The sequence below is a fragment of the Aulonocara stuartgranti genome, assembly GCF_965226115.1.
Source record: "Aulonocara stuartgranti genome assembly, chromosome: 7".
NCBI lineage: Eukaryota > Metazoa > Chordata > Actinopteri > Cichliformes > Cichlidae > Aulonocara > Aulonocara stuartgranti.
Genome location: NC_138945.1, coordinates 17,408,419 through 17,432,550, shown reverse-complemented (window position 1 = coordinate 17,432,550; position 24,132 = coordinate 17,408,419). Strand labels below are relative to the sequence as shown.

At 40.2% G+C, this 24,132-nt stretch overlaps 1 protein-coding gene across 10 annotated transcripts in view; it reads left to right on the top strand.

Moving 5' to 3' along the window:
• Positions 1-24,132, top strand: part of dab2ipb (DAB2 interacting protein b) — a 179,309-nt gene that overhangs the window by 48,220 nt on the left and 106,957 nt on the right. For 7 of the 10 annotated variants that reach the window (XM_082542351.1, XM_082542354.1, XM_082542355.1 and 4 more), the window contains one exon: positions 20,117-20,235. In XM_082542351.1, coding sequence (XP_082398477.1) covers positions 20,152-20,235 — 84 coding nt within the window. In that variant the 5' untranslated portion in view covers positions 20,117-20,151. Of the gene's footprint in view, positions 1-11,417; positions 11,881-20,116; positions 20,236-24,132 lie in introns of those variants that run through there. The other 3 variants (XM_082542352.1, XM_082542353.1, XM_082542358.1) reach the window with 2 other exon arrangements.

The following is a 24,132-nucleotide window of genomic DNA, read 5'->3' as shown; positions in this document are numbered from 1 at the left end:
GCAGATTGTTACGGTGACACACAGACGGGTAAAGTCAGCAGTACTGAAGTTACATTCCCACTTCTGTTTCATTTGGGAAAAAAAGAGCTTTCATTAGCTTGTAGGGTTAAATAAGATGCATATGCAGTAAGAAGAACAACATATGCTCACCGGCCACTTCGTTGGCTGCACCTGTTCAGTTGCTTGCAAGTGCAAATAGCTGATAAACCAATCGTAGGGAAACAACAAGTGCATTTACGTGTGCAGACGTGATCAAGGGGGATTGCTGAAGTTTAAACCAAGCAGTTTTCGGCATTTTCAAATTATGTTACAGTTTGCACGGGGTCACCACAGTTGGACAATAGAGGTTAGGCGCAATTTTCTTTTTCCGTCCCACTGTCGCCAAGTGCTTAGTCGTCTGATTGTTGGGGTTTTCTCTGAATTATTGCAGGGTGACTGTTGTTGTGATTTGGTGCTGTAGGAATTGAATTGAATCTTCTGATGGCTGCTTCCAGCAGGAAAACACACCATGTCACAAAGCTTAAATCATCTCAAACTGGTTTCTTGAGATTTACAGTGAGTTCACTGCACTCAAATGGCCTCCATAGTCACCAGACCTCAATCCAGCAGTGAACCTTTAGGATGCGGTCCAACAGGATGTGCATCACGAATGTGCAGCTGACAAATTTGCATCAACTGTGTGATGCTATCATGTGAATGTTTCCAGCTCTTTGTTGGATTTATGCCACAAAGAATTCAGGATGTTCTGAAGGCAAAAAGTAGTTCAAAGCCAGTACTAGGAAGTGTACCTAATGAAGTGGTCACTGCATGTACGTATGTAGCTTGTGAGATGAAGTAAAAATAAAATAGCTAATTAAATTTGATGACATGTAAAATCAGCTACATGTTTACATGCAGTGTAACCAGGTGCACATATTTCAGTATTTTTGCTGCACCGTGTTAGCAGACTGCTTCAGAAGCTACTTGTTGTCCACCTTGTGTTAAACCAAAAAGGAAATACTTTCATTCCTCAAATGAAAGGTGGTGTATTATATTCTATTGAGCTAGAATATAATACACAGCGTACTTCTGCAATGAATTCAGCCCATTGTTTAGTTCACTTCGACTCTTTGGAAGCAGAGTATGAAGCTGCTTTCACACACTGCAGAGCACTGTAGCCCTGAACTTTTCTATACGTCACCTGACTCATATTAACCGGCCTTTAAACCGCCACCCTTCTAGTACCAAGTCTTTGTGATGTCAGGTTGTGCAGGTATGCAAATAGTGCAACTAGACATCTGAGCCTTCACTGCTTGTGAGTGAGGATCTTGTGTATTTGCAGTGGTGCAAACAGAATTAAAGCCAAGCTATATCTCACCTAATTCTCCAGAGAGGCTCGAGCCTTTACTAATAGAATAACATCATTTTTCCTTTTTAGCACAAATGTAACACTTTTATTTTCATGCAGCCAAAAACGGGAGCCTGAATCAGTGCTATTGTTGCTCCAGATGGTTCAAAAGTTTAAATGAGCAAGTTTTGGCTTTGGCAGTCTTGCAGCTATTTCACAGCATTAGTGTGGTTAAAAACAAAGTAACTCTTTGTTATGCACATGTATGTTACGGCAGAGAAATCAAATCTATCTTGGTGAAATCAGATTCAATTTTTTTTATTCCTTACAGTTATGGAAGGTTTACTGCAGAAAGTGGACGGTTGCCTTCTTACTTGGGTGGCTGCACTTATTTTTGGTTCTTTTTGCACTGTCTTTGCAACTAGTAAGTACTTTAGCTTTGTCAGTCACGTCTAGATTAGCCGTACATTCTCTCGTCTCATCCAGAATGACTGCATTACCATAGAACAAATAGTACTACAACCACATAGTAGATTTTCTTTAATTTGCTGTAATGAGATCTGTGGGGAGAGAAGAAATAAATAAGAGGTCTCTCTGGTAAACACTTTAGTGTGCCTGAAGCAAGATGAGACGCTATTGTTGAGATGTGTCTCACATGTGAAGCGCAGCAGCAAAGCATGGAACAATAAAGTTTTGCTCACGCCATATCTTGAGGAAGGTGCTGTAGCCTCTCCTGTCTATTGCACAGTCAGTGGCACCGATCAGATGGCAGCCGCATGAGCTCATGTGTTATTGTTTTCTGAGCGTGTGCTTGTCTGTGCATTGTTATCTGTGAATGGAAAATTTCAGGAAGGTTCACCCTCAGAATCACTCTGGATCTGTTTCCTCTGCTCTGCCAGGGCTGGCGACATTTACATACAAAATTATCGCTCGTCTGTAAAAGGGAGAGCGGCGCAGCCTGTTCTGACTTGCGTGTTTTGGAGGCCCCCCCCCTGCAATCATGTAACTTGCATCTGAATTGTCCCCTGATTGGAGTACTGACTGTTTTTCACAACAGAATCCTTCATTTATCGCCTCTGTGTCAGACAAAGAGTCTTTGCATTACACAACAGCTTTAAAAAAAGTTAAAGGTAACTCTACTGAACTTTTTCAGCCTCCTCAGAGAGATGTTTTTGTTCGGTGGAACAAAATTGGGCCTTTGAAAGCGATATCCTCCCATATTGACACATTTCTCACAGCAAAGTTGAGCTGTCATTAGTAGATCTTTCAGGTACAAATCTGACAACAGATATCAGACTTACCTAAAGAGTGTTTTTGGAAAGTTTGGATCTTTCTCTCCCCCCAAATCTGCCCGTTACTCTGAGATAGAAATGACTTGACTTTTTTTTTTTTTTTCCATTGATCTCAGTCTGCTCTTGCATATTTTTTTTCTCCCTGACTTTTAAAGTTGGCAAAACACCACCTGAACACCACAGGAAGTGATTCTTTTCTCCCAGTCCTTCTAGATTACCTTGATTTTCCTTTCATCTGAGAAATCTTAGTGTTTTAAATTAGTTTGAGTAGTTTTAACTTCCCTAACCTTCATCCTGCTCCACAGAGTGTAAAAGAGATTTGTATTTTTGCCTTGTATGTCAGCCAAATTGGTTTGTGGATTGGAGTGCAGTTATCATCTTGGTTTTTTTGGGTTTATTTTGTGATGGATGTGACAAGTAAGAGGTGGATCTGAATGAGAAAACGATGACACTGTATGCTCAAAGGTCAGCTACAGTGTAACCAAGGTAACAGTATTGTAAATCTGCTCTATCAAATGAAACAAAATCATGTTATATTACATAGACATTTAACTCAGGAGCTTATATACTCAGGAAAATGCTTGAAGGTACAGTCAGTAATTTTTTGAGGGCATTTAATGGAAAAAGGATATTGTACTCATAAATAGACACAGTTACACACATCTATTAATAGACGCACGTCCTGTGCGTCTATTAATAGATGTGCGTGCATTAATAGATTTGGAGTGAGTTTGCGGTTTGTGGGAGCCGGCATGTTAACCCACCATATTTGAATACTGAATTCTCGCCCGGCATTGACAGCTGAGGTAAACTGTGGACTGACAGCCTTCTGTAGATGGGGGGGAAAAATTGTGGGGCAGATCTGGATCCACTGTAAACACTAGCAGAAAGATGCCGGCCACAGCCGTTATGAGCTACGGTCTAAATGTAATGTTTTTGCCACCATATCTATATTTATGGACTCAATTTATCAGAGATAAGAAAATAGAACTCTACAGAAAGAAATCCGTAATCTACTGATATCTAGTGGTGAACATTTTCTACACTGCAACACTAATAAGGCCATAAATCAAATAGGGAGTGTTGTCATTTTCTGACAGACCTTTTTATAATCTTTCATATGTTTTGCAACCATGAGGAGTCGCCCCCTGTTGGCCATTAGTAAGGATTATTCACTATTCAGACCTGGATACTAAGGCAGTATTTTATATATGGTCTATTTCCTTCCCCAGACCCTACTGGAAATAGCAAATTTATTCTGTTTCAGCTTCTTGTAAAACATTAGATGAGGTGATCTAAAAGCCAGTCTTTAAATTGGGAAGTAAAGTTGAAGGTTAAGGGTGTCTCCACTGCCTTTCAGGCAGCATTACAATAATGGCAAGACTTTGTGGAGATACAAACATGAGCTAATAAGTGAGTGTTAGCCATTCCCTCCTGCATTTAATCTTATGCTTCACTGCACTAATCAGATAATGGCTTTATAATAAAATTAAACAGTTTAATATGACCTGTGACCACTCAGTGGACTGTATGGATGCACAACAGCAAGTTTTGCAGTTCCTTAAAGTAAGGCAGAACTGCAGGAGAGAACAAAGGAGAGGAAAATTAAAAAAGAAATGCTACTGAAAAAGTTTAGTAGGACTTGTGAAGGGGAAAATTGACTTAGCTAGATGGTCGACGCAGAGGGTTTTATTATGTATAATCTGAATGTAAGAAGAGAGAGTACTGTAAACTCCAGTAAAACATGCGCATAGCATGAGCTAAAAGACTGCAGGTACACAGACAGGTTAGTGACTGGTCCATTGAGAGTCCTAACCATATTCAGCAGTGGTGCAGCGGATCACGGTTGATCCGTAATCCGAACCGATCCCACGCCACGGTTCGGCACGCACGTGATCCGAAGATTCGAAAAAGAAGGGAAAAAAGTATGTGTATGGTGCGCGTGGTCAGTCTGTCAAGCGAAGGTCTGTCCAAGTGGAGGAGCAGAGGAGTTTTCGGTATTTAAGCAGCCCTTTGCTGCCCAGTCCGACCGGGCTAAAGCTATTACAAAAGCTACTGGGGTGTTTAGCTGCAGACGGGAGGCCGTATTCCGTTGTGCAAAACAAGGGGTTTAAACTATGATGAATGTGCTTGAGCCATGCTATGATATCCCGTTGTGTCTACTTTAGTGGCAAGATCGTTCCAAGCATGTATGAGCAGGAAAAAATTGAAGTTGAGGCTGAACTGTCCTAGGCATCTTCTGTTGCCCTAACTACTACAAATGAGTGGACCTCCAGGGAAACGGAAAGCTACGTGACAGCTCATTATATCACAGTGGAGTGCGATATAATGAGCGGTATGTATTATTGTAGGGTCTACCTTACAATATAAAGCGCCTTGAGGCGACTGTTTTTGTGATTTGGCGCTTTATAAATAAAATTGAATTGAGTGGTAGATACAAAGCCCTGTACTGCCCTATATTGAACCATAATTTTTTTTTTAATAATTGCGTGGAATGAGTCTTGAGTTGAATGTTTTTAACAGGCAAAAAATACTTCAATAAGTGAATAAGTAAATGTTACATTTTTGTCTTTTTTTGCTGATCCGAAAATTGATCCGATCCATGACTTAAAACCGTGATCCGATCCGAACCATCCGATTTTTTTATCCGTTGCACCACTAATATTCAGTGCAGTCACACAAGTAACAACTGCATCAAATAGCACAACAGCACAGAAAGCGCTGCTGCCGACAGTCTGCAAGAAAGTGTTTGAATTGCTCAATAACAACTCAATAATGCATTACCACTGACAGCTATTGCTCGTAATCATATTCTCAATGGGTCATTACCGAGAAACACTTTTGATCCGTGCTACTGCGTCACGTTTAATTTTTGTCAGGTTGTTTATGCTGTGTGCGAGTGCTTGTGTTTGTTCGCGCTGATATCTACTGATGGGAAGTGAGGACCGAGTTCGGGCTTATAGATGGGGAAATGCGTTGACAACAATTCAGACAGCCGTGGTGACTCAGTTTCTCACTCCCATGTCACATTCCCACTGAAACTCAGGAAGTCAAATAAGTCCGCATTCTGGCTTTCTGTCCCTGAGTGTTCAGCTGCTTTAAATTTTAACATGTCAGAGAGAGAGGGGGGTAAAAAAGAGGGTATTAGAGCTAAGTGGTGCCAGGTTCAGCCTCAACTTCAATGCCAAAGGAATCACTTTGCTGTTTTCTCTAAAACAGATTAGCCCTTTGATCTGTCTCTGCAGCTTGCTCCCGAGCCTCCTCTCTGTGATTAAAGTCATGTTTTAGTAAAGACTTCACTAATCAACACAGGCAACATGATTCTTTCGGTATTTTTGACTTCATTCTCCGCAGATGCGTACAATCAGGTCGAGAGGCTGGAGAATATGTGGGATCAAGTTTGCGTGGAGAAAAAAGTATTTCCCACTGACTTTGCCAGTTCTGTATTAAAAGGATGAGTGATAATGTTATCGCTTTGCCTCAACGATCATATAATAGAAAGCAGAGACGTGAAACGGAGAGACAGCTAATATAGCAGTGTGGCAGTAAAGTGGAGCCATCAGAACCTCTCTGCATCAACGCAGTGTTTAACCCAGGATTACTCTCAGATCTTTACTGAAGTCTGTGTCCTTGTTTACCCCCCAACCCACCCACCAGCCCGGTGAGTCATGGAGATGGGCCAGACGATGCAGTGTTTCTGAGCACCCAAAAAAAGACTCCACTAACAGCCTGACAGGTGCAAGCAAATCCCCCCCCCGCCCCCCCGCCCCCCAAATCCATAGATATCAACTCAGATTACAAGGCAGGAGTAGTTTTTGCGAAATAGCTGCAGAAATATAGAAGATTATTGCCTGTCAACATGCAGCGGACTGTATGTGTCACTGAAAATGGTTATTTTCTTATGGTATGTGCAAGAACACAGAAACACAGTTGACAGTGGAAATTGTGAAAATGGGACGTTAATGATATCAGTTGGTGCATTTTAGCCATCGTCATCCTTAAATTAACAGAATTCAGTTTTATTTACAGTATATAGCGCCAAATTACACCAGCAGCTGCCTCAAGGTGCTTTACAATCATACAACATAGAAACTGTAAATTAAACAACCTCCTGTGAGAAGCGCTTGATGACAGTGGGAACAAAAAAGCAGAACCAGGTTCGGGGGGGGAGCCGTCTGCAGTGATCGGCTGGTAGAGGTGGAGGCATTAGCACATTTAAACAACAGAAGCTGACCCAAAGGGCTTTAGAGACAGGCGTGTTTATATTCCAGGTCTCAAAAAAACATTCAAAATACATGAAAAGCTGAAATGTGTGTTTTGTTGTATTAACTAATTATTGGGGAAAGTAAAAATCACTGATATTTAGTGGTCAAAAATGTGCAAATTAATGATGATTCTTCTCATAAATCATGACATACTGCTCTCTCCTACAGCCACCATTATAGGTTAAAAACACCAGTATCGGTTTTGGTATCGGCAACACTGGCCCTGTATTTAATGGGTATTTGATAGATAAAATCTGCAGTATCCCACAGCACTACCGAGTGGGGGTTTAGGGCACAGAGGTGAGACAAAAGGCTCAGTGTGGAAGATAGCTAAGTAATGATTAAATGCAGAGTGATGTTTAAACACAAAGTTAAAAAACAGACAAAAAGAATAATCAAAATACAAAGACACTGAAAGCACTGTAGCGCATATTGTGGTTTGTATTGTTGGGACTTGTCTGTAATAATGCGATCGACAAAACACAAAGATTGAGAACAAATATTGTGAAGCCAGGAGGCTGGAGTTTGAGTTCACCGTGTGCAGTTTGTATTCCTCAGAGGAAAACATTTTAAAGGCTTGCACAGAGGACTGCGTGAGCACCTTAGTTAATATGGCGCACCATCGCTTGACTCTGAAAGAGCTCCAGGGCATCTTGACTTTGACCCCTCAAGTCTCCAAGAATCTTAAGGGGGGAAACTTGTCTTCCACAAGTCTGATAACTCCCATAGAAGTTCAGTTCGCCTGAAGTCTGGTGACTGTTAAAGTTAGCGAATATAATTGATATAGTCTTCAAACCCTTCAAACCATTCGGTGATAGTGGAAGATGCAATTCCCGTCAGGATACAAGTGTTTTCTCACACTCAGAGCAACTCTGTATTGATTTGCAGTGACCCTTTCCTTCAAGCTGACCCAATCATGTCAGGAAAAGAGCTCCACAGATTCCCCTCACTACAGGGACTCAAAGGTTTGGGTTTTCCCTGTAATTTGTCGGGTCAGCATGGGACACTCGCTCCATATCTGTGTGAGTGCTAGTGCACTAGTGGATGTTATTGAAGTTAGTAGGATATCAGCCAGCACTTACAGGAATGCTGCAGCTGAGTCGCCCTCTGCACAAACACAAACTTCCTCCTTCTTTGCCCCACTTCTCCTCCTCCTCCATCCCTCTCCTGTGCTTTTCCATAACAAGCTGCACACAAAGGCAAGAATGCGCCAAGCTAAACACAAACCAAAGCTGCTCTCTTTCTTCATATCACTTGCATGTTGTTGGATGTGGATCTATTTTCCTTGTAGATAAGAAGTAGTCAGCTGTTCCGCCGCTGGATGCTTTGTGCATCAGTACTTGTAATTTATCCATCAGCTGGTTGCACAAAGCTGACAGAAAGCTGAGGCTCTACATTCCTCATTGAGGTGTTAGTATTAAATTCAAGGATGATTTCATGTTTCTTTGATGTGCGTTTGCGTGTTGACTTAGGGATGGACCTTGGTGCCCAATCACAGCTAAGTGACCATCGTTTGTGTCTGCACCAGTGACTTTTGCAGGCTGAAATAATTCTCTTTTATTCCCTGGTGTCGAGAGCCTCTCCAAGGAGACTGAGCAGCACCTCTTTATCGCCCCATCATCCCCGCACTGAGTAAATACAAATCCCATAGGTCAAAAGTCCAGCGATGTCCCCACAGCTCAGCGTCAACACATCATGGTTTCTGTGTACATGTGAGGAAACAGATGCAAACAGATCTCGCTCACCAAAACATGCTTTAGAATAGCCATTAAGTTTGATGGCTCAAAGCTGTGGTCGCGGTACAGCGTGTGCCTGGGTGGGCCTCTCCCGTGACTTCTGTTACATAGACTGAGCATGAAGTGAGATATTCCACTAAAAAGACCTGAGATCTGAGAAAAAATTAAAAGTTAGTTTAAAGTCTAAAAATTGAGTTTCTTTTAGTTGAGGGGAAAACAGAAAAACGATGTATTTGTGAAGCAACCGTGATGAGAGCCGGGGTGGACTGAGACAAGATAGTCATCCAGGTAGAGAGAACAGAGCAAACACAGTCTGACAGCCTGTGATTTTATTTATTTCTTTTTTTTCTGCAAGTTTTCATTGGTCTGAAGTGAAAGAGACAGAGTGTGTTTGTGTGCGTGTATGTGTGTGTGTGTGTGTGTTATCTCTCTTCTGCTTTTTTCCCCCTCCTGTCATAACACAAGAACTCTGCAATCTCTGCGGGGGCTATTTTCCAACCCTGAGGGTATAGACTTCTTGAAACACTGATAACAGGATCCTGTAGTTAAACCTTCAGTGCATTAGCACAGTGAGCACAGTTTTGCTGCTGTTGTTGTATTTAAACCTTGGTAAATGGCCTGCATTTGTATAGCGCTTGACTTAGTCCCTAAGGACCCCAAAGCGCTTTACACTACATTCAGTCATCCACTCATTCACACACTGGTGATGGCGAGCTACATTGTAGCCACAGCTGCCCTGGGGTGCACTGACAGAGGCGAGGCTGCCGGACACTGGCGCCACCGGGCCCTCTGACCACCACCAGTAAGTAACGGGTGAAGTTCTTGCTCAAGGACACAACGACTGAGACTGTCCGAGCCGGGGCTCGATTAGTGATTGGTTTCAAGTCGTTCCATAGATCTGTCAAACTTCAGGAAAACTTTCAGCTGGTTTTACTGTTGTCGCTTTTATAACACCATATTTGGTCACACAGTGAAGCTGTTTAAATAAAATCATGTTTTTGTTTTACCACTAGTATTTAAGGGGAAACTGTTCTAGATGCCAAGCAAGGTTGGCGCTAAAAAGGAGTCCATCTACATTATAATAACCTTTAAATACCTGTAAATAAAGGATATATTTAAAAGATGGTTCTAAATGCAGTTTTGGTCTCTATACATAGAGTTGTTGTGTGGAAGAGAAACTGAGTGCAGTGATTAAAAAAAAAAAAAAAAAAAACCCAAAAAAACAACATTTTAAACTACCTTAACTAATTCAATTGAGTAAGGGGTGTGGCTGCCTTGATGTGTCCGTTAGGTATCATCCACTACAAGTTATTAAACTGGACCTCTGTAACGTGTCTGTGCTGTTTGTCCCTTTTGGATCATCTTTAATAGGTTAGTATTATATCTTGCTGTGTAGTTTAAATCATCCCAGAAGTTTCTGTTTCAGTTTTAAGTGGTTTATTAGTTACTTGGCACTAATTAGTCAATATATGAGTTTATAAATGCAACATGCTAACTAGCGGTTGCGGCTAATTTTAGTACTCAACAATTTCATCCAACTTCTGATTTAAAAAAAACAAAACCTGGCAGTGTCCAGAATACTAATGTTGAAGCTTCTTTTTGATTGATTTATTAATGATTAAAATACAAATGTAATACAATAGACAAAGAAGTGTGTGTGTGTTACAATGATGTCAAATAAACATAATGAAAAAGTTACAAATAATAATGGCTTTTAAAACCTTATTGTTTAAGAATAAATTGTGGGTACGCAGAGTTCAATTTCCTCCAAGAAATGAGGTGGTATAGCGTTGTCTTTGAGAATTTGCATTTATGAATGTGGAATTTGGGAAAGAGTCAAATCAAACTGATGAGGTGAAATGCTTTTGAGCTGCTCTCACTAAAGTCAGAACAACCAAATAAAGAGTAAAGGCTGTCTAAAAGTAAATGGAAATAAATAAATAGGAGCTAGTCTCTGGGAAAATCTCACAAAAAGCGCACAGTGTATATGTATCACTCTTATATTTGTATACAAAGTTTTTCTATGAATTAATGTAAATGTAAAGGGGGAAAAAAAGGGAAAAATCCTAACATTTCTAAACATCATGAACAAACAGACAGAATGGCTACAAACACAATGCAGAACCCTTTTGGGTTTATTGGTAAATTTGTATCTGGTCTGAGTAACTGAATAGTAAACCTTCATTGTTGAACTACTGATTTGCCAGGAGAATACTATTAGATGACTTGTATAGAATAGAGCTTCACAAAACATCTAACCAGTATAGCTCGTAGTTCCCCCAAGAACACACATGGAGTTAAACTGTAGCAACATGGATTAATGTTTTATATACTACAAAGGAACGGTATAAGAATTATAAATGGATCTGATTTAGGGTAATACCGGTATAATGTTAGGCAACGATAGGAAAATGAAATATCGCAATAGAATATGAGTAAAACGCGCATGCGCAGTGCCTTTGTTTTCATACCCACATGGCCGATTGTTGAGTGAAACAGATGAACCAGAATTGATTTGTAAAAATGGTGCAACTTCAGTGATGTGGAACTGGTTTGGTGTTTGTCCGTCAGATACACGACAAAGCACATTTTTTTGCAGAACATGCAAGCGGCCGTCGTTATTGTCGTATTTGTCGGACTAAGATGCTCTTAAATCTGGGAGTAATCTGGGTCCTAAACGCTGTATGCTTCAGGTCAAACGAACACTGCAGCATCACTGAGAGTTAAAAACTGTCTCAATCCTTTCATCTTTAATAAAACGATCAGCATTGCTGCTTAACCAGGTGAAACTATGAAGTTTAACTTCCAGCCATCCATGAAAACAAAAGTTATTACATTTAACGGAGTTAGAAGTTAGCAGGAAGCTAGCGGAAGTTAGCTCGCTAGTTTCGCTAGTTACCTAAGCATGATATAGCATGTTCTGACTGAGAGATTTCTGAAAAAATTCAAACGTACAGCTCTGCTATCACTTCCAACATAAATGAAGACAGGAAACTAAACAGCAGTGACGTTTGTAGGGTTACTGAAGTTGGGCTAGCTGCTGGTATATAATGATGTGCTACGTGATCGCTAGCGACACAGCTATGTTAGCATAACATAAACAGTGAAGCTGGAGGACGAACACTAACACTTTTCCACTTATAAAAGTTAACGTGAAGGTTCCTCGTGGTTAGAGACAAATGCAATCACATGGCAGGATGCTGTAAACGGACCAAACTTCAGTCAGGAGAACAACTGAGATAATCCATCCACAATACGAGGTTAGTCATATACTGCAACAACATGGGAATAGAGCAGCTGCCAGAGAATTCAACATTAATGAATCAATGGTACAGAAGTGGAGGAAGCAAGAAGAATGAGTTTAATAAAGTTTGATTTATCTGACTGCTTTGTTTCGCTTAATGTGCCTTATAATCCCGTGCACCTTATGGTCCGAAAAATACGCACTGCACACTGCAGTTTAATGTTGCAAAGCACCTCTTTTTAACTTCAGTGGATATTATACATGGTTATGCTCAGGATATGTCAGCCCATTTCTACTGGAAATGCCTTTTGGTTAAACTTTCAGCAAGGAATTTGCATTTGCACTGTTACATTTTTATAAAGCTTTAATGTACATAAAAACCAGCTTCTTGTTTAAGTGAAAATAAATGGAAGGTTGTCTTTTTGCGCTAGTAATGTTGTGGAGTTGTATTTTGTCTCGCATCAATTATATCGTCGGTTATATCGTTATCGCAAATTTTCAAATATATATCGTGATAAATATTTTTGGCCATATCGCTCTGCTCTAATCTGATTATTATGAACAAGCGAGTGCAAGATTCATTAAACTGCATGCCTTAAAACATTCTGATTTAGTTGAGCTATGCACCACACTGATATTGTACAAAGCACAACATAATCTCCTTCTAAATTATATTTAGAGGTTGTTTGAAATTTGAAAGGAGGAGAAAAACAAAAATTTCATAAAAGCAAAAGATAATGGGTGTAAACCTGTGTAGCAATTGTGATGAGGGATTAACACTATTTTGTTGACTATATAACAGATTTATTTAAAAAATAAAATCTGGTGCTACATATAAAAATTAGATAGGCGTCTTTGGCGTTTGTTTTGGTGAAATCTAGTGCTGACATTTAGAATACGTTGTGTATGTTGGCCAATAATTGTTTTTCCTATCAAATGGAATTCTTGATTGTCCAAATTTATTTATTTATGTAACCTGATTATTGCAGTCATTGTTATAATGACTGATCATTCATAAATTAAATATAAAACAGTCATAGAATTTTCTTAGCTGCCATTCAGAAAGAGTGTAGAATGATGTAGATTTATAAATACAAAGTAATAATACTGATCCCTAATAATAGGGTTATCAGAGGGTTTCTGCAGGTCCCTATTTTGTCTGTTTGTTATCTGTGATATTATATACATACTTTAGGTAAGGGTAAGGAAGAGCAAACAACAACGTAGCAAGTTTAAGCATATTAAATAAGCCATGTAAATGTTTTTAAAGCACTCAGTTTGTCTTTTTATATAGCGGGATATGCACACAGTGTAATTTGGTGACAATAAATGAAAACACAAACTTTATTTATAAGAAATCTTGTCATTTAACAGGCCTATTCTGTTTTTTGTCCTGTCTTAGTTATCTGGCATAAAAGCATGCTATGTTGTATTAACTCATAAGAACAGCAGTATCAATGTATATGTAACAGATGAATCATGTTTTCAGGGAGACAGAGGAACTTTTAATTGTCAGTCATTTGTTTCGGGGGAGGAAAAAAAGGAAGGCTGATACTGAATGTTCTTTTTCAAATCATTTGAAGGTAGATTAAAAAACCCTGTACAACAATATCTTCCTTACAATTTCATCAGTTATCACAAAGGCACTTGGCACAACCTGCTCCTTGTGGTTATAAACATAATCCGTTCATGTAAAAGAACAATGTCTACGTAGGAAGTCAGGCATTGTTTTTATTTCACCCTGCTTTAAAACAGAAGCACATTGGTACAGCCATGCAAAAAGCATGCTGGTATGCAAAATATTCCACACTGGACCTGTTTTCACATTGATAATTAACTAGAATTAACTACATCTGACTACCTGATTTGGATAGTTCTTTTCTTTATCAACACAACTGGATAGGTGTACTGGGTAGGTAATGCTTAACTGGGAGTATTAAATATCACAGTTTGCTTCCAGAGATCTATACCACAAAGCCGGATTTTGTCTTTTCCATGTAATTCAAGGGTTAACTCTGGGCTTTCTGTACTATGATAGTGGTTCATTTCTTATCAGATTAAATCTCCATGGCAACTTACTCTGTAATCCTAACCTGCTCCAGATTAGAGGAACTGAGGAACCTATAACAAGTCACTATTGTACTTACTGACCTCATATTAAATTTCTATGACGATTAAGCCTATTGAATTCCATTTTTATATTTAATCCGGTTGTTCAGTGATGACGCGACGAATCCTACTTCCGGGCCTAAAGTAGTCTGCGTTTAATATGGCTTTTGTGTTGTTAACATGTTTAATGTTATGTATTTTCTTCTATTTGATCTCAAAAAGCTCCTAAAACAGTCAGTGATCACTGTTGACCTCCCTCGGCTTTTATTACCGCTAATCATTTATTTAAGCTCAGTTTTTAAAACCTTAGGATGTAACTACAGCCCAGCCCATGCAGCAGTATATGAATGACTAACCTCGTATTGTGGATGGATTATCTCAGTTGTTCTCCTGGCTGAAGTTTGGTCCTTTTACAGCATCCTGCCATGCGATTACATTTGTTCCTGACCACCGAGAACACTCACGTTAACTTTTATCGAGTGGAAAAAAAGTTAGCTTGTTTATATTATGCTAACATAGCTGTGTCGCTAGTGGTCACATAGCACATCATTATATACTAGCTAGCCCTTCGGTAACCCTACAAACGTCACTGCTGTTTAGTTTTCTGTCTTCATTTATGCTGGAAGTGATAACAGCTGTATGTTTTAATTTGTTTCCAAAACCCCGCAGTCAGGACATGCTATATTGTATTTAGATAGAAGCTAGCGAGCTAACTCCCTGCTAACTTCTAACTCCGTTAAATGTCATAAATTCCGTTTTCATGGATGGCTGGATGTTAAACTCAATTGTTACACTTGGTAGAGCAGAACGCTGATTATTTTATTAAAGATGAAAGACTTTAGACAGTTTTTCAACTCTCAGTAATGCCACAGTGATCGTTTGATATATGGACCTGCAGCGGAGTTTAGGCCCAGACACGGCTAGTGACGTCAGACTGAACAACCGGATAGGTTTAATCGTCATACGACATCTATAATATTTATAATTGAATACATGTATCCAGTTTGAAGTTTCCATATGCTCTAATTTTACTAGAATGTTCTTTAGAGATTTTTAATCACCATTTTATCATCATCTGTGGCAGAGCAGGTCAGCCACTAATCAAAAGGTCGGTGGTTTGATCCCAGGCTGCCTCCTGGCTGCATGCCAAATATCCTTGGGCAAGATACTAACCCCATGTTTGCCTACTGGTGGTGGTCAGAGAGCCCGGTGGCGCCAGTGTTCGACAGCCTCGCCTCTGTCAGTGCGCCCCAGGGCAGCTGTGGCTACAATGTAGCTCGCCATCGCCAGTGTGTGAATGTGTGTGTGAATGACTGAATGTAGTGTAAAGCGCTTTGGGGTCCTTAGGGACTAGAAAAGCGCTATACAAATGCAGGCCATTTACACTCATAGGGATCATTTTCTGTGAAACACACGTTTAAGATTGGTTAAATGTTCCCAACACCACACCTTTAATGGGAACGCACAGGGGAAGCCCTGTGTTAACTTGGCAAATTGATACCCAACTTTATGTTGTTTATCCTGATTGCACTTCACTTCGGAGTATAGGGCCAAGAAGTGGGATAGTCTCAAAATCCTGCGTCCTTTAAAAACTCCCTTTTAACAGGCAGAAACCTCCAGCAGAAACAAACTTCCAGCTTAGGGAGAGGCAGTCATCTTCCATGACCAGTTGAGGGTTAGGGGAGAGAGGTTGTTGCCAAAAAGTCTAATATTTCTCCTTTAAAGGTCAAGTGCATTCACTCATAGGCTGCACATATTCTAAACTCCCAGCTATCAGTTGGTTTATACTGTTTTAAGCCCCCAAGGGCTCAAACTAGCACTTCCAGCTGTGGGTGGAGTCAAAACAGAAGCATGGCTCTTTTTTGTAGTAGGTGCTGATGGGGGATAGAGGTTAGTTTTTAGGAGATGAAGGTGTGACGATGCAGTTTTTGGACAGATTGAAGAAAATAAACGAGCTCGTGATAAGGTAAGACAATTAGCTGGATAAAGAAATGAAGAAGTCATCAATGAGAAACAGAAAGGAGGTGAGAACAGTGCACTGTATGGCCTTAGGTCTTTGACACTTGGTTTTCCGGTAACACCCTTTTGACCCAGCTGCTGTCTGTGAGCTCCCTGTGATCTCTGATCCTCTGACCTTACAAATGCAGCTCCCAAACACACACGTGCACCAACACACACACCTTTAAATCTTAAAATAGCTACAGTTAATAGCAGTTCCCCAGAGCCCCCAAGCAGGATGTTTCAACAGTCTGAGACCAGCCACCACATGCAGCGCAGCGCAGCTCTTTCATCGTTTTCTTCCGGATTCTGATTGGAACTGGTGTTTATTAATTTAAATTTCATTGAGTACGACTGTTTACAGCTCGCCGTCTGCTTGCGGGTTAGAGTCGGATACGGGAGCGAGTTATAGCGAGAGGGTGGTGTGGGGGCAAATTCCACGCGCTTGTGAAGATCCATCGCACGCAGATGTTGAAAACATGTGGAAGCGCTGGCTGCAAGTTTCACACACAGCAATTAGTGTAGAACTAAACGATGTGTGTTCGTGTGTGTCTTTTATGCGCGAGCTCCCCTCTTGAGCGCTTGTAGCAGCCAGCTGTACGTAAGTGGGGGGAGATTTCCGTGACGAAGTTAACTGGAGGGGTACATTTATTAAAGTTGAGCGGAGAAATGCGCCAGTGCTGATGATAACCCTAATCAAGCCCATTTTCTCATGAATGATTTTCTGATTTTATTTATTTTAGACAGAATGCATTTGTTGTCTGGTATAATATACTAAAAACAATATAGTATGTGGAGCATCATAACAGATCGAGAGGTGCAGGTATCACCACAGAAGTCCACTGTGTTCCTCGGATTTGTACGCAGCCCTTGCAGCCCTCCTATCTAGACATGGACTCTCTTCTATGTAGGCATGGACTCATCTTGACACACTTGACAGACAGGGCTCTTGAGTTTTCTGTTTTGTACAGATATAAGGGTTTTAGATGAGTCTAATTCTGATTATCTTATCTCTGACTGCACATTTCTAAGCTCAACATGGCATTAATGCTTAGCTAGTTTGCTTTGCCTTCACAGAGCAATGGATCTCTACTCAGAGGATCGGGCTTTTTCAATTACAGAGACTTGAATTCGCTCCATGTCAGAGCATGTTATGGCTGTCTGCTTTTTGATGCTCTGGACCACGTGCGTTTCTCTTCTGTTCTCTTTGTGTGGGCTCGGGATGCTTCGCACAGCAGGAAGTGCTATTCCTATGCTTGTTCTTCAATTACTGTGTAACAGCGCTTAATACAGTCAACCAGCCTGTTAAGCAGCAGACAGCTAATTTAGCACAACTCAGCTTGATGAGCGAACAGAAAAGACAGCACTGACAAACACATCTTCCGTGTGTGTGTCTGTGTGTGGCCTGTTAGGATATGCTCCGAATGCAAATACCATATTAGACACATGTCACATTTGATGCAGTTTTTGGTCATGTCATAGCAATCCTGAGCCACTTCAGTCCTTAATTAGCTGAAACCTAATATTCTAATGCATAAATATTTCCACCCTAAAGTCAATGTTGATGCAACATCAAAACTTCCCCAAAAGTTGATATTTAAAAGGTGCATAATGGACATTTTATGTCAAACTTTAAGAAAATTGTAAAAGAATCACACGTTAACATTTTCAAGATTTTGGTAATATCCTCATCTCAACAAAATGGTCATTGCACCTATTAAATATGATGCCCGACTATAGATTTATGGGTGCGTATGTGTGTGTGAGGATGTTTAAAGTCATGTACAACTACCCACATTTATCACTAATCTAATTTACTCCATTAGAGCTCATTTAACTGTTCTAGCATGTCCTAATTGAGGCCATGTCCTCACCGAGACCTCTTAATGTGTCTCTTGTTGTATAAAACAGCGGTCTCCAACCTTTTTTGGGCCACGGACCGGTTTATGCCCGACAATATTTTCACGGACCGGCCTTTAAGGTGTCGCGGATAAATACAACAAAATAAAACTAGTACCGGTACCGAAAAAAAGAAGATTTATTCATAACACACGTGAAAAGACCAAGGAAAACAGAGTTAACGATAAAAACGATAACAAAATAACGCTGAAAACCGATTTAAAAACCCTGAAAACCATACATTTCACACCCGAGCCTCAACTCTCGCGGCCCGGTACCAAACGACTCACGGACCGGTACCGGTCCGAGGCCCGGGGGTTGGGGACCGCTGGTATAAAAATCTCAAGTCTTCTTTCTTTATATTCTGCTCGGAAAACACAAACTAAGTCCAGAAAACTATTGAGACATATGCAAGCATTTATGGAAAAACAGTTTGTACAATTTTTACGGTCTTGACAGTCAACAGTCAAGTTGATATATCAATGGCCTCTGTCCAGATGATCTCACACTGCTTCAATAATGTCAATGTCAGGGCTCTGGGGAAGCCAACCCAAGGCTGATTTTTAAAAAATACACAGCGGAAAGCTACCAGTGTATGCTTTCATTGCATTTCCAGATCAACTTGCCATATTAAAACATTAAGCCCAAGTCATGATGCTGCATGGTAGATCGTTCTGCCAAGATTCTCAACACCGCTGGGTGAAATGCAGCCCCAAACCATGACAGAGCCTCCAGCCTTCCACTAAGATAATTTCTGATGAGACTTTGGTGAACAAATTTAAAATACAATTTAAAGTTGTTTCTTTGGCAAGTTGTTTGGCATCTGTCAATGCAACATCAGTTCATTCCTTGAGTTAGCTCGAATGCTATTTTTATGCTTGAATGACAGAAGGTCAGTGTTAAGTGGTGTGACAAAGAAAGAAAGAAAGAAAAAGTGCTTTCGTCAAAAAATGGTCAGGTACAAAGAGTGGAGCGGAAAAGCAGCTGATGACTCAAAAATCTTTGAAAAGATTCCAGAAAGCCTGGAGAACTATTGCTCAAGACCTCTTTAAAAGTTAAAACCACATCTCGCTGCTTGGAAACAGAATATAAAGAATTTATGGGAATTTTATGAAGCCTTTTGTGCATTACTGTATATAATCAATTTTCAGTCCATCAGTTGTTTAACACTGAGATGTTAGTTCACCCACCGCCTAACATCTGATCATTCTGCTCTCTACCTGTGAGCTAGCACTTTGCAGTGACGGCTGTCTGAAATCTGTGAGGACTTGCATGCTCAACATCACTCACATTCCTCTTGGACGTGTCCAGATATGCTTGTTCTTTGCACATTCACAGTTTTTGACTCCACAGCTCTTTCAAAACGTATTCAGATGAGCGTGTTCTTAAATCATGAAGGTCTGTGTGTCTGAGTTCAGAGGGAAAACTGAAAACTACACAAGAGACGTAAGATAACATATCACGGATGAGTTTAGTAAGTGGGTGACGGGTGGGAAAATAAGAAGTGGAAATGTAATGTGCATGTCTTTATATCATGTCAAATATAAAATAAAAAATGAAAGGGCTTATTTTTGTTCTTATGAAAGTTTAAACTATTGTGTATCAGCACTGAAAGTATTCATAGTCTGCTTAAAGCTTTGCTAAAATTGATGAAAGCATTAGGTTAAGGTTTGAGCTTGTGATGTTGTGTTTCATACCCATCAGAAGCTTTTCTTTTTGTAGAGTGTTTTGAGTTCACTCCAGTTTGAGCCCATTTCTCACCACGAGCTCCAGACCTTTATCTCTATCACGCTGCCTGTGTCAAAGGTCAGCCTGGTCAGTCTGACACTTTGATCGAGTTGTGTTTGGAGTCTTTCTCCTTCCTCTTTGAGTTTCTTCTTCGTCTCTTGATTCTTCAGTTTGTTGAAAATGAAAGGTTGAGCGAGTTTTAAAAGCAATCGTGATGTTTGACATGATGTGCACTTTAAAATGCATCACGACTATTGTGAAATATGGGGAAAAATAGTTTTCTTAAGAGGAAAGAAGAACAATGCCACCCCCATGTATGTAGCTTAGCAGACTGAAGGGAAACCGTCTAGTCTCTGTCCAAAGCTCTGTTCAGCTCCTATAAAATGATTTGATAAATGATTTAAGCAAGTGCAGGACAGCATGTTAATTAGTTGGCTTTGGAGGTGCTGATTAGTGAGTTTATTGGATTGATGTTTTTACGATTCTAAGGCCAAACGTTAAATCTTCTCTCTGTTCAGAGTCTCCTCCAGAAAGGACAGGACGCCGCCGCAGTATGCCGGGGTCCTCGGACAAGAGCACACCGTCCATGGAGCCTACATCCACCGCTGCGACGCCTTTCAGAGTCACCGTGAGTACTGTGAGTTTGTCTTTGTTTTCCTTTTTTCTGCCTCTTCTTTGTTTTCTTCTCTGACTGTCATTTTCTCCCCCTTGATGTGCCTTAGCAGGCTGTTTCTTATAGAACAGGTTTGCTTTTCCCCCTTTTTCTCAAGGCTCGTCTGGCATCCAGATGGAAGGATGCCAATCTGAAACTCATTTGCTTTAAGTGTTTGGAACAGGGCCTTTGATGTTTGGCGTCTATGCAACACAAATACATTTGCACAATTTGGGTTTCTACTCAGCACTCAAACCCTCATTGATTTTGATTTACCTTCATTAAATTTCTTATTCTCATTCGAATAGTTCAAGTGAGCTACGGCACGCACATACTCCCACACCTGTTCGTGCTCGGCATCCATCCGCCATCTAGCACGCTTGTCCTCTCCTCGGTCAAGCGCGCACACAAATGCAGAGCAGTGCTTTGCCTGTCATGTTGCATAATTCTGCTGTGCTTTCTGCCATGTTTAATTCAGCAGATAAACAACCAGTTGATTAAGCAAAAGCATCCTCTATGAGTCATCAATTTAAAGATAATTAGCAATTAGCGGCGCACATTTCCATTAATAAATAATGAGCGGGGAGATGTCGCCCCAGAGGTGAACTGTAAACAGTCGAAGTTAGGCCAGCAGAGCCACACACGCTCAGTAATTAGTCTCTCATAAAGAATATTCTAGCTTTGTATAAACCATCAGCCTTTGCAGGTACACCAGTGGACTTAGTTAAGAGCTTCACACTCTTGCATCATTCCTGAAACCAGAAATTATATATTTGCTTTCTTTCATTTCCTTCTTTTCCCCCACCATCAGCAATATTCTGCACTCAAATGACTCTAGTGCTCTAATAAAAGCCCACAGTCAATGTAATAACAATAAACAGTAGACCCACTAGTGCTGGACCACCTGCAGAGTGACAATAAAGTCTGTTACTCATATAAGACGATCACAGTTTGCCAACCTAGAGATGGCAAAACTCTAATCTGCCCTTATAAAAAGATGGAAATGGTATTGGGACGTGTGTGTGTGTGTGTGTGTGTGTGCGCTCGTTCTCTGACCTTTTAATTACGATTGTATATGCTACCACTGTAACCGGACTTCCCGAAATGTAAAAAAGAAAAGGAGAACTGAAAGCTTGCGGTGAGCAATATAAGAACCAAATGAAGAAGTAAAAGCTTGGAGGAGACAGAGAGGCTCAGGTAGGATGGGCTAGACACTGGGTAAGCATCTCCTCAGCAGCTCCTTTGTACTTTCCAAAGGAAAAGGGTAGAGGAGTGCAGCACTGCTGGTCACATGACCACTTAACTTGCTTCTGATGTTTTATTGATGAGCAGCAGTAACTTTTTGTGTAAAGAAAACAAGCTTCCTCAGGGAACATTTAACCCTCTCCTGCACTTTTCCCTATACTGCCCCCCTCTGGCGTCTGTCGGGATTACAGCAACAGTTCCCCTCACAGCAACATTCTTACCTGCACATCTTATAAGTAACATTTGACCATTATTTTTGGTGACCAATATTTTCAGCTTAAATTACTGAAGGGAAACAAGATGATTTTACCAACACACAGACTAGCAGATCATACAGATACTTCTACACTGAAGATAGATGCAATTGAGATTAATGTGCAACCATATTATTATAAAGATAACCTTGCTGTGTTCACACTGTAGACAGTATGCTGCTCTTGGCCTCTTCCTCCAAGATAGAAAAGGGAAGATCATGTTTTATGCTGATGATGTCTGTTTCCTACTGATTAATGCCTGCAAAAACAGGACTTACTGGAAAAGCACCGTCAACTTCAACTCAGTTTCAAAGAGCTTAGTAACAAGTACAGGTATGCCTTAAAGACAGAGACAGGATGTATCTTAATGCCAAGCATACATAAATATACCACAACCTAAGAGGCAGTAAATAACCATGGCGTACACAGCACCACACATATTTTAAATCTTAGTGCATATATCTTCTGTAATTGTCCTAGCATATGTGTGTTCCCCAACTCATCTTAGACACGTTAAAAAATCTGGATTAAACCTACGATATAAACTACCTAGTTATAATCTATATACACTCAAAAGTTGATCATCTGAAAATGAACAGCAACGGTACGTCTACATTATGTGTACATTGCTGACATTACGTGCACGTGACATGTGCAACGTTGTACAACGCTAGCAGTGTCTGCAATTGATTATTTTGTATTATACAATGAAAATTTAGCTTTTTATCATTCACTGGTTAGATTTTTATGAAAACCCATTTTTGCCATCTCATTATATATTGTGATATAATGAAGATAAAAAAAAATAGCATGTTAAATTAACGTCTGTGTTTTCATACATGAGCAAAACTGTCACAGCAAAAATCATCTGTATTGCAGGTTTTTGCTAGTAATGAATAGAATTTGACTTTTTGATGTGTTTTATTTTATTTATTTATTTATTTATTTCATTTTTGAGCACTCATACTTTCTAATGTGGGGGGAAAGGAGGTATCTAGGACTGAAAAACAAGTAAAGGAAGTTGTGAAAGTAATTTTTTTTCTTAGCTTTATTAAATATTTAATATTTATATTATTTTTAAAAAGTCATCAGATTCTGAGAGGGCGAAGTGGGAACTTCATATTCGACTGACTCTATTAAAATATCAGTAAATCAATCATAACAGCATATTAACATTATTGTTATTGATAGTTTCATGCTAATAGAGCCCTTTGAATTGAAACTGAATATTGAATGGATGGACTGATAAGATACAGACATGGTGCGCGCACAAATGTTGGAGCGCAAACGAGAAGACGGGCAGTGATTCTCCTGCATCTTCTACTTTTTTTTAGCAATAACAAACCACCCCACACTTTTCTTCTACAGTGAAAAGAGTTGTGGTGACATCTAAAGTAGTCCTCCTAGGCCTTGAGCTAAATCTGTCAAAATGTTTTTTTGTCATGTACTCTGCAGCGACTGGATTCACGATCTGCACGTGCATGGTGGAATCCATGCACACGCAAAAGCACAACTTCTCTAAAACAATTGCTCGCCAGCAGGCGAGAAAAAAATGTTTCAAAGCCAAGCCAAGAATAGTAGTTCAAAATGTGACTGTAAAAGTTACAACTTGATACTTTCTAATGTGCAGTGCTTTAAAGAGCAGACAAATAAATCTTATCTAAGTCTCTCACGTCCACGTCCCGCTGATTGCGCTAGCTGAGTGGATTGATTTGACTTAGGGAGAGATAGGATAAAGAGCTAACTCCATTCTCCCTACCTTCTAGCCCCTCTTAGATAATAGCAGGGGGTCTAATTGGACAGGTAGGTCTCTTGTTTTCATCAGGTTGTTCTAGAGGAGGACAAGAGAGGTTGACGTGAAAGCAGGGAACACCCTGCTGATTGTCCAGGCACTGATTCTATCAGCCCCCATTAAGGGAGCCTGGAATTGCCAAGCCAAGGGAATAGCATTAACTCGTTGCAAGCATTTACTTTAATTTCAAGAAGAAAAAAGCCCAATTACACAACTCTTAGTGCTGATTTAATGAAATTGGACAGGCTGAGATTACGATCAAGAATGCAGGCCTGTTATATACTCGCACACAAGCGGGCATGTACAGAGCTGCACTGTAAACAAGTATCGTATTAATTATAGATGGACTCTTTTGACAGACATTAAGTTTCAGAGGCCTAGTGCAATAAAGGACAGACAGGTTGTTAAAAACCAAGCACGATGAGCAGAATATTCTATTACCCTCCTTCCCATTAGCTGTGAACCGTGGCAGTATGAATTGATTAAAGAGCTCAATGAAATTCACACTAACGTGCGACACTATAAAGCCTCCGTTTAGGTTTCTGTGTAAATAGGAATTTGCAAAGGGCCTGACCTTAGAGGGGAAAAACA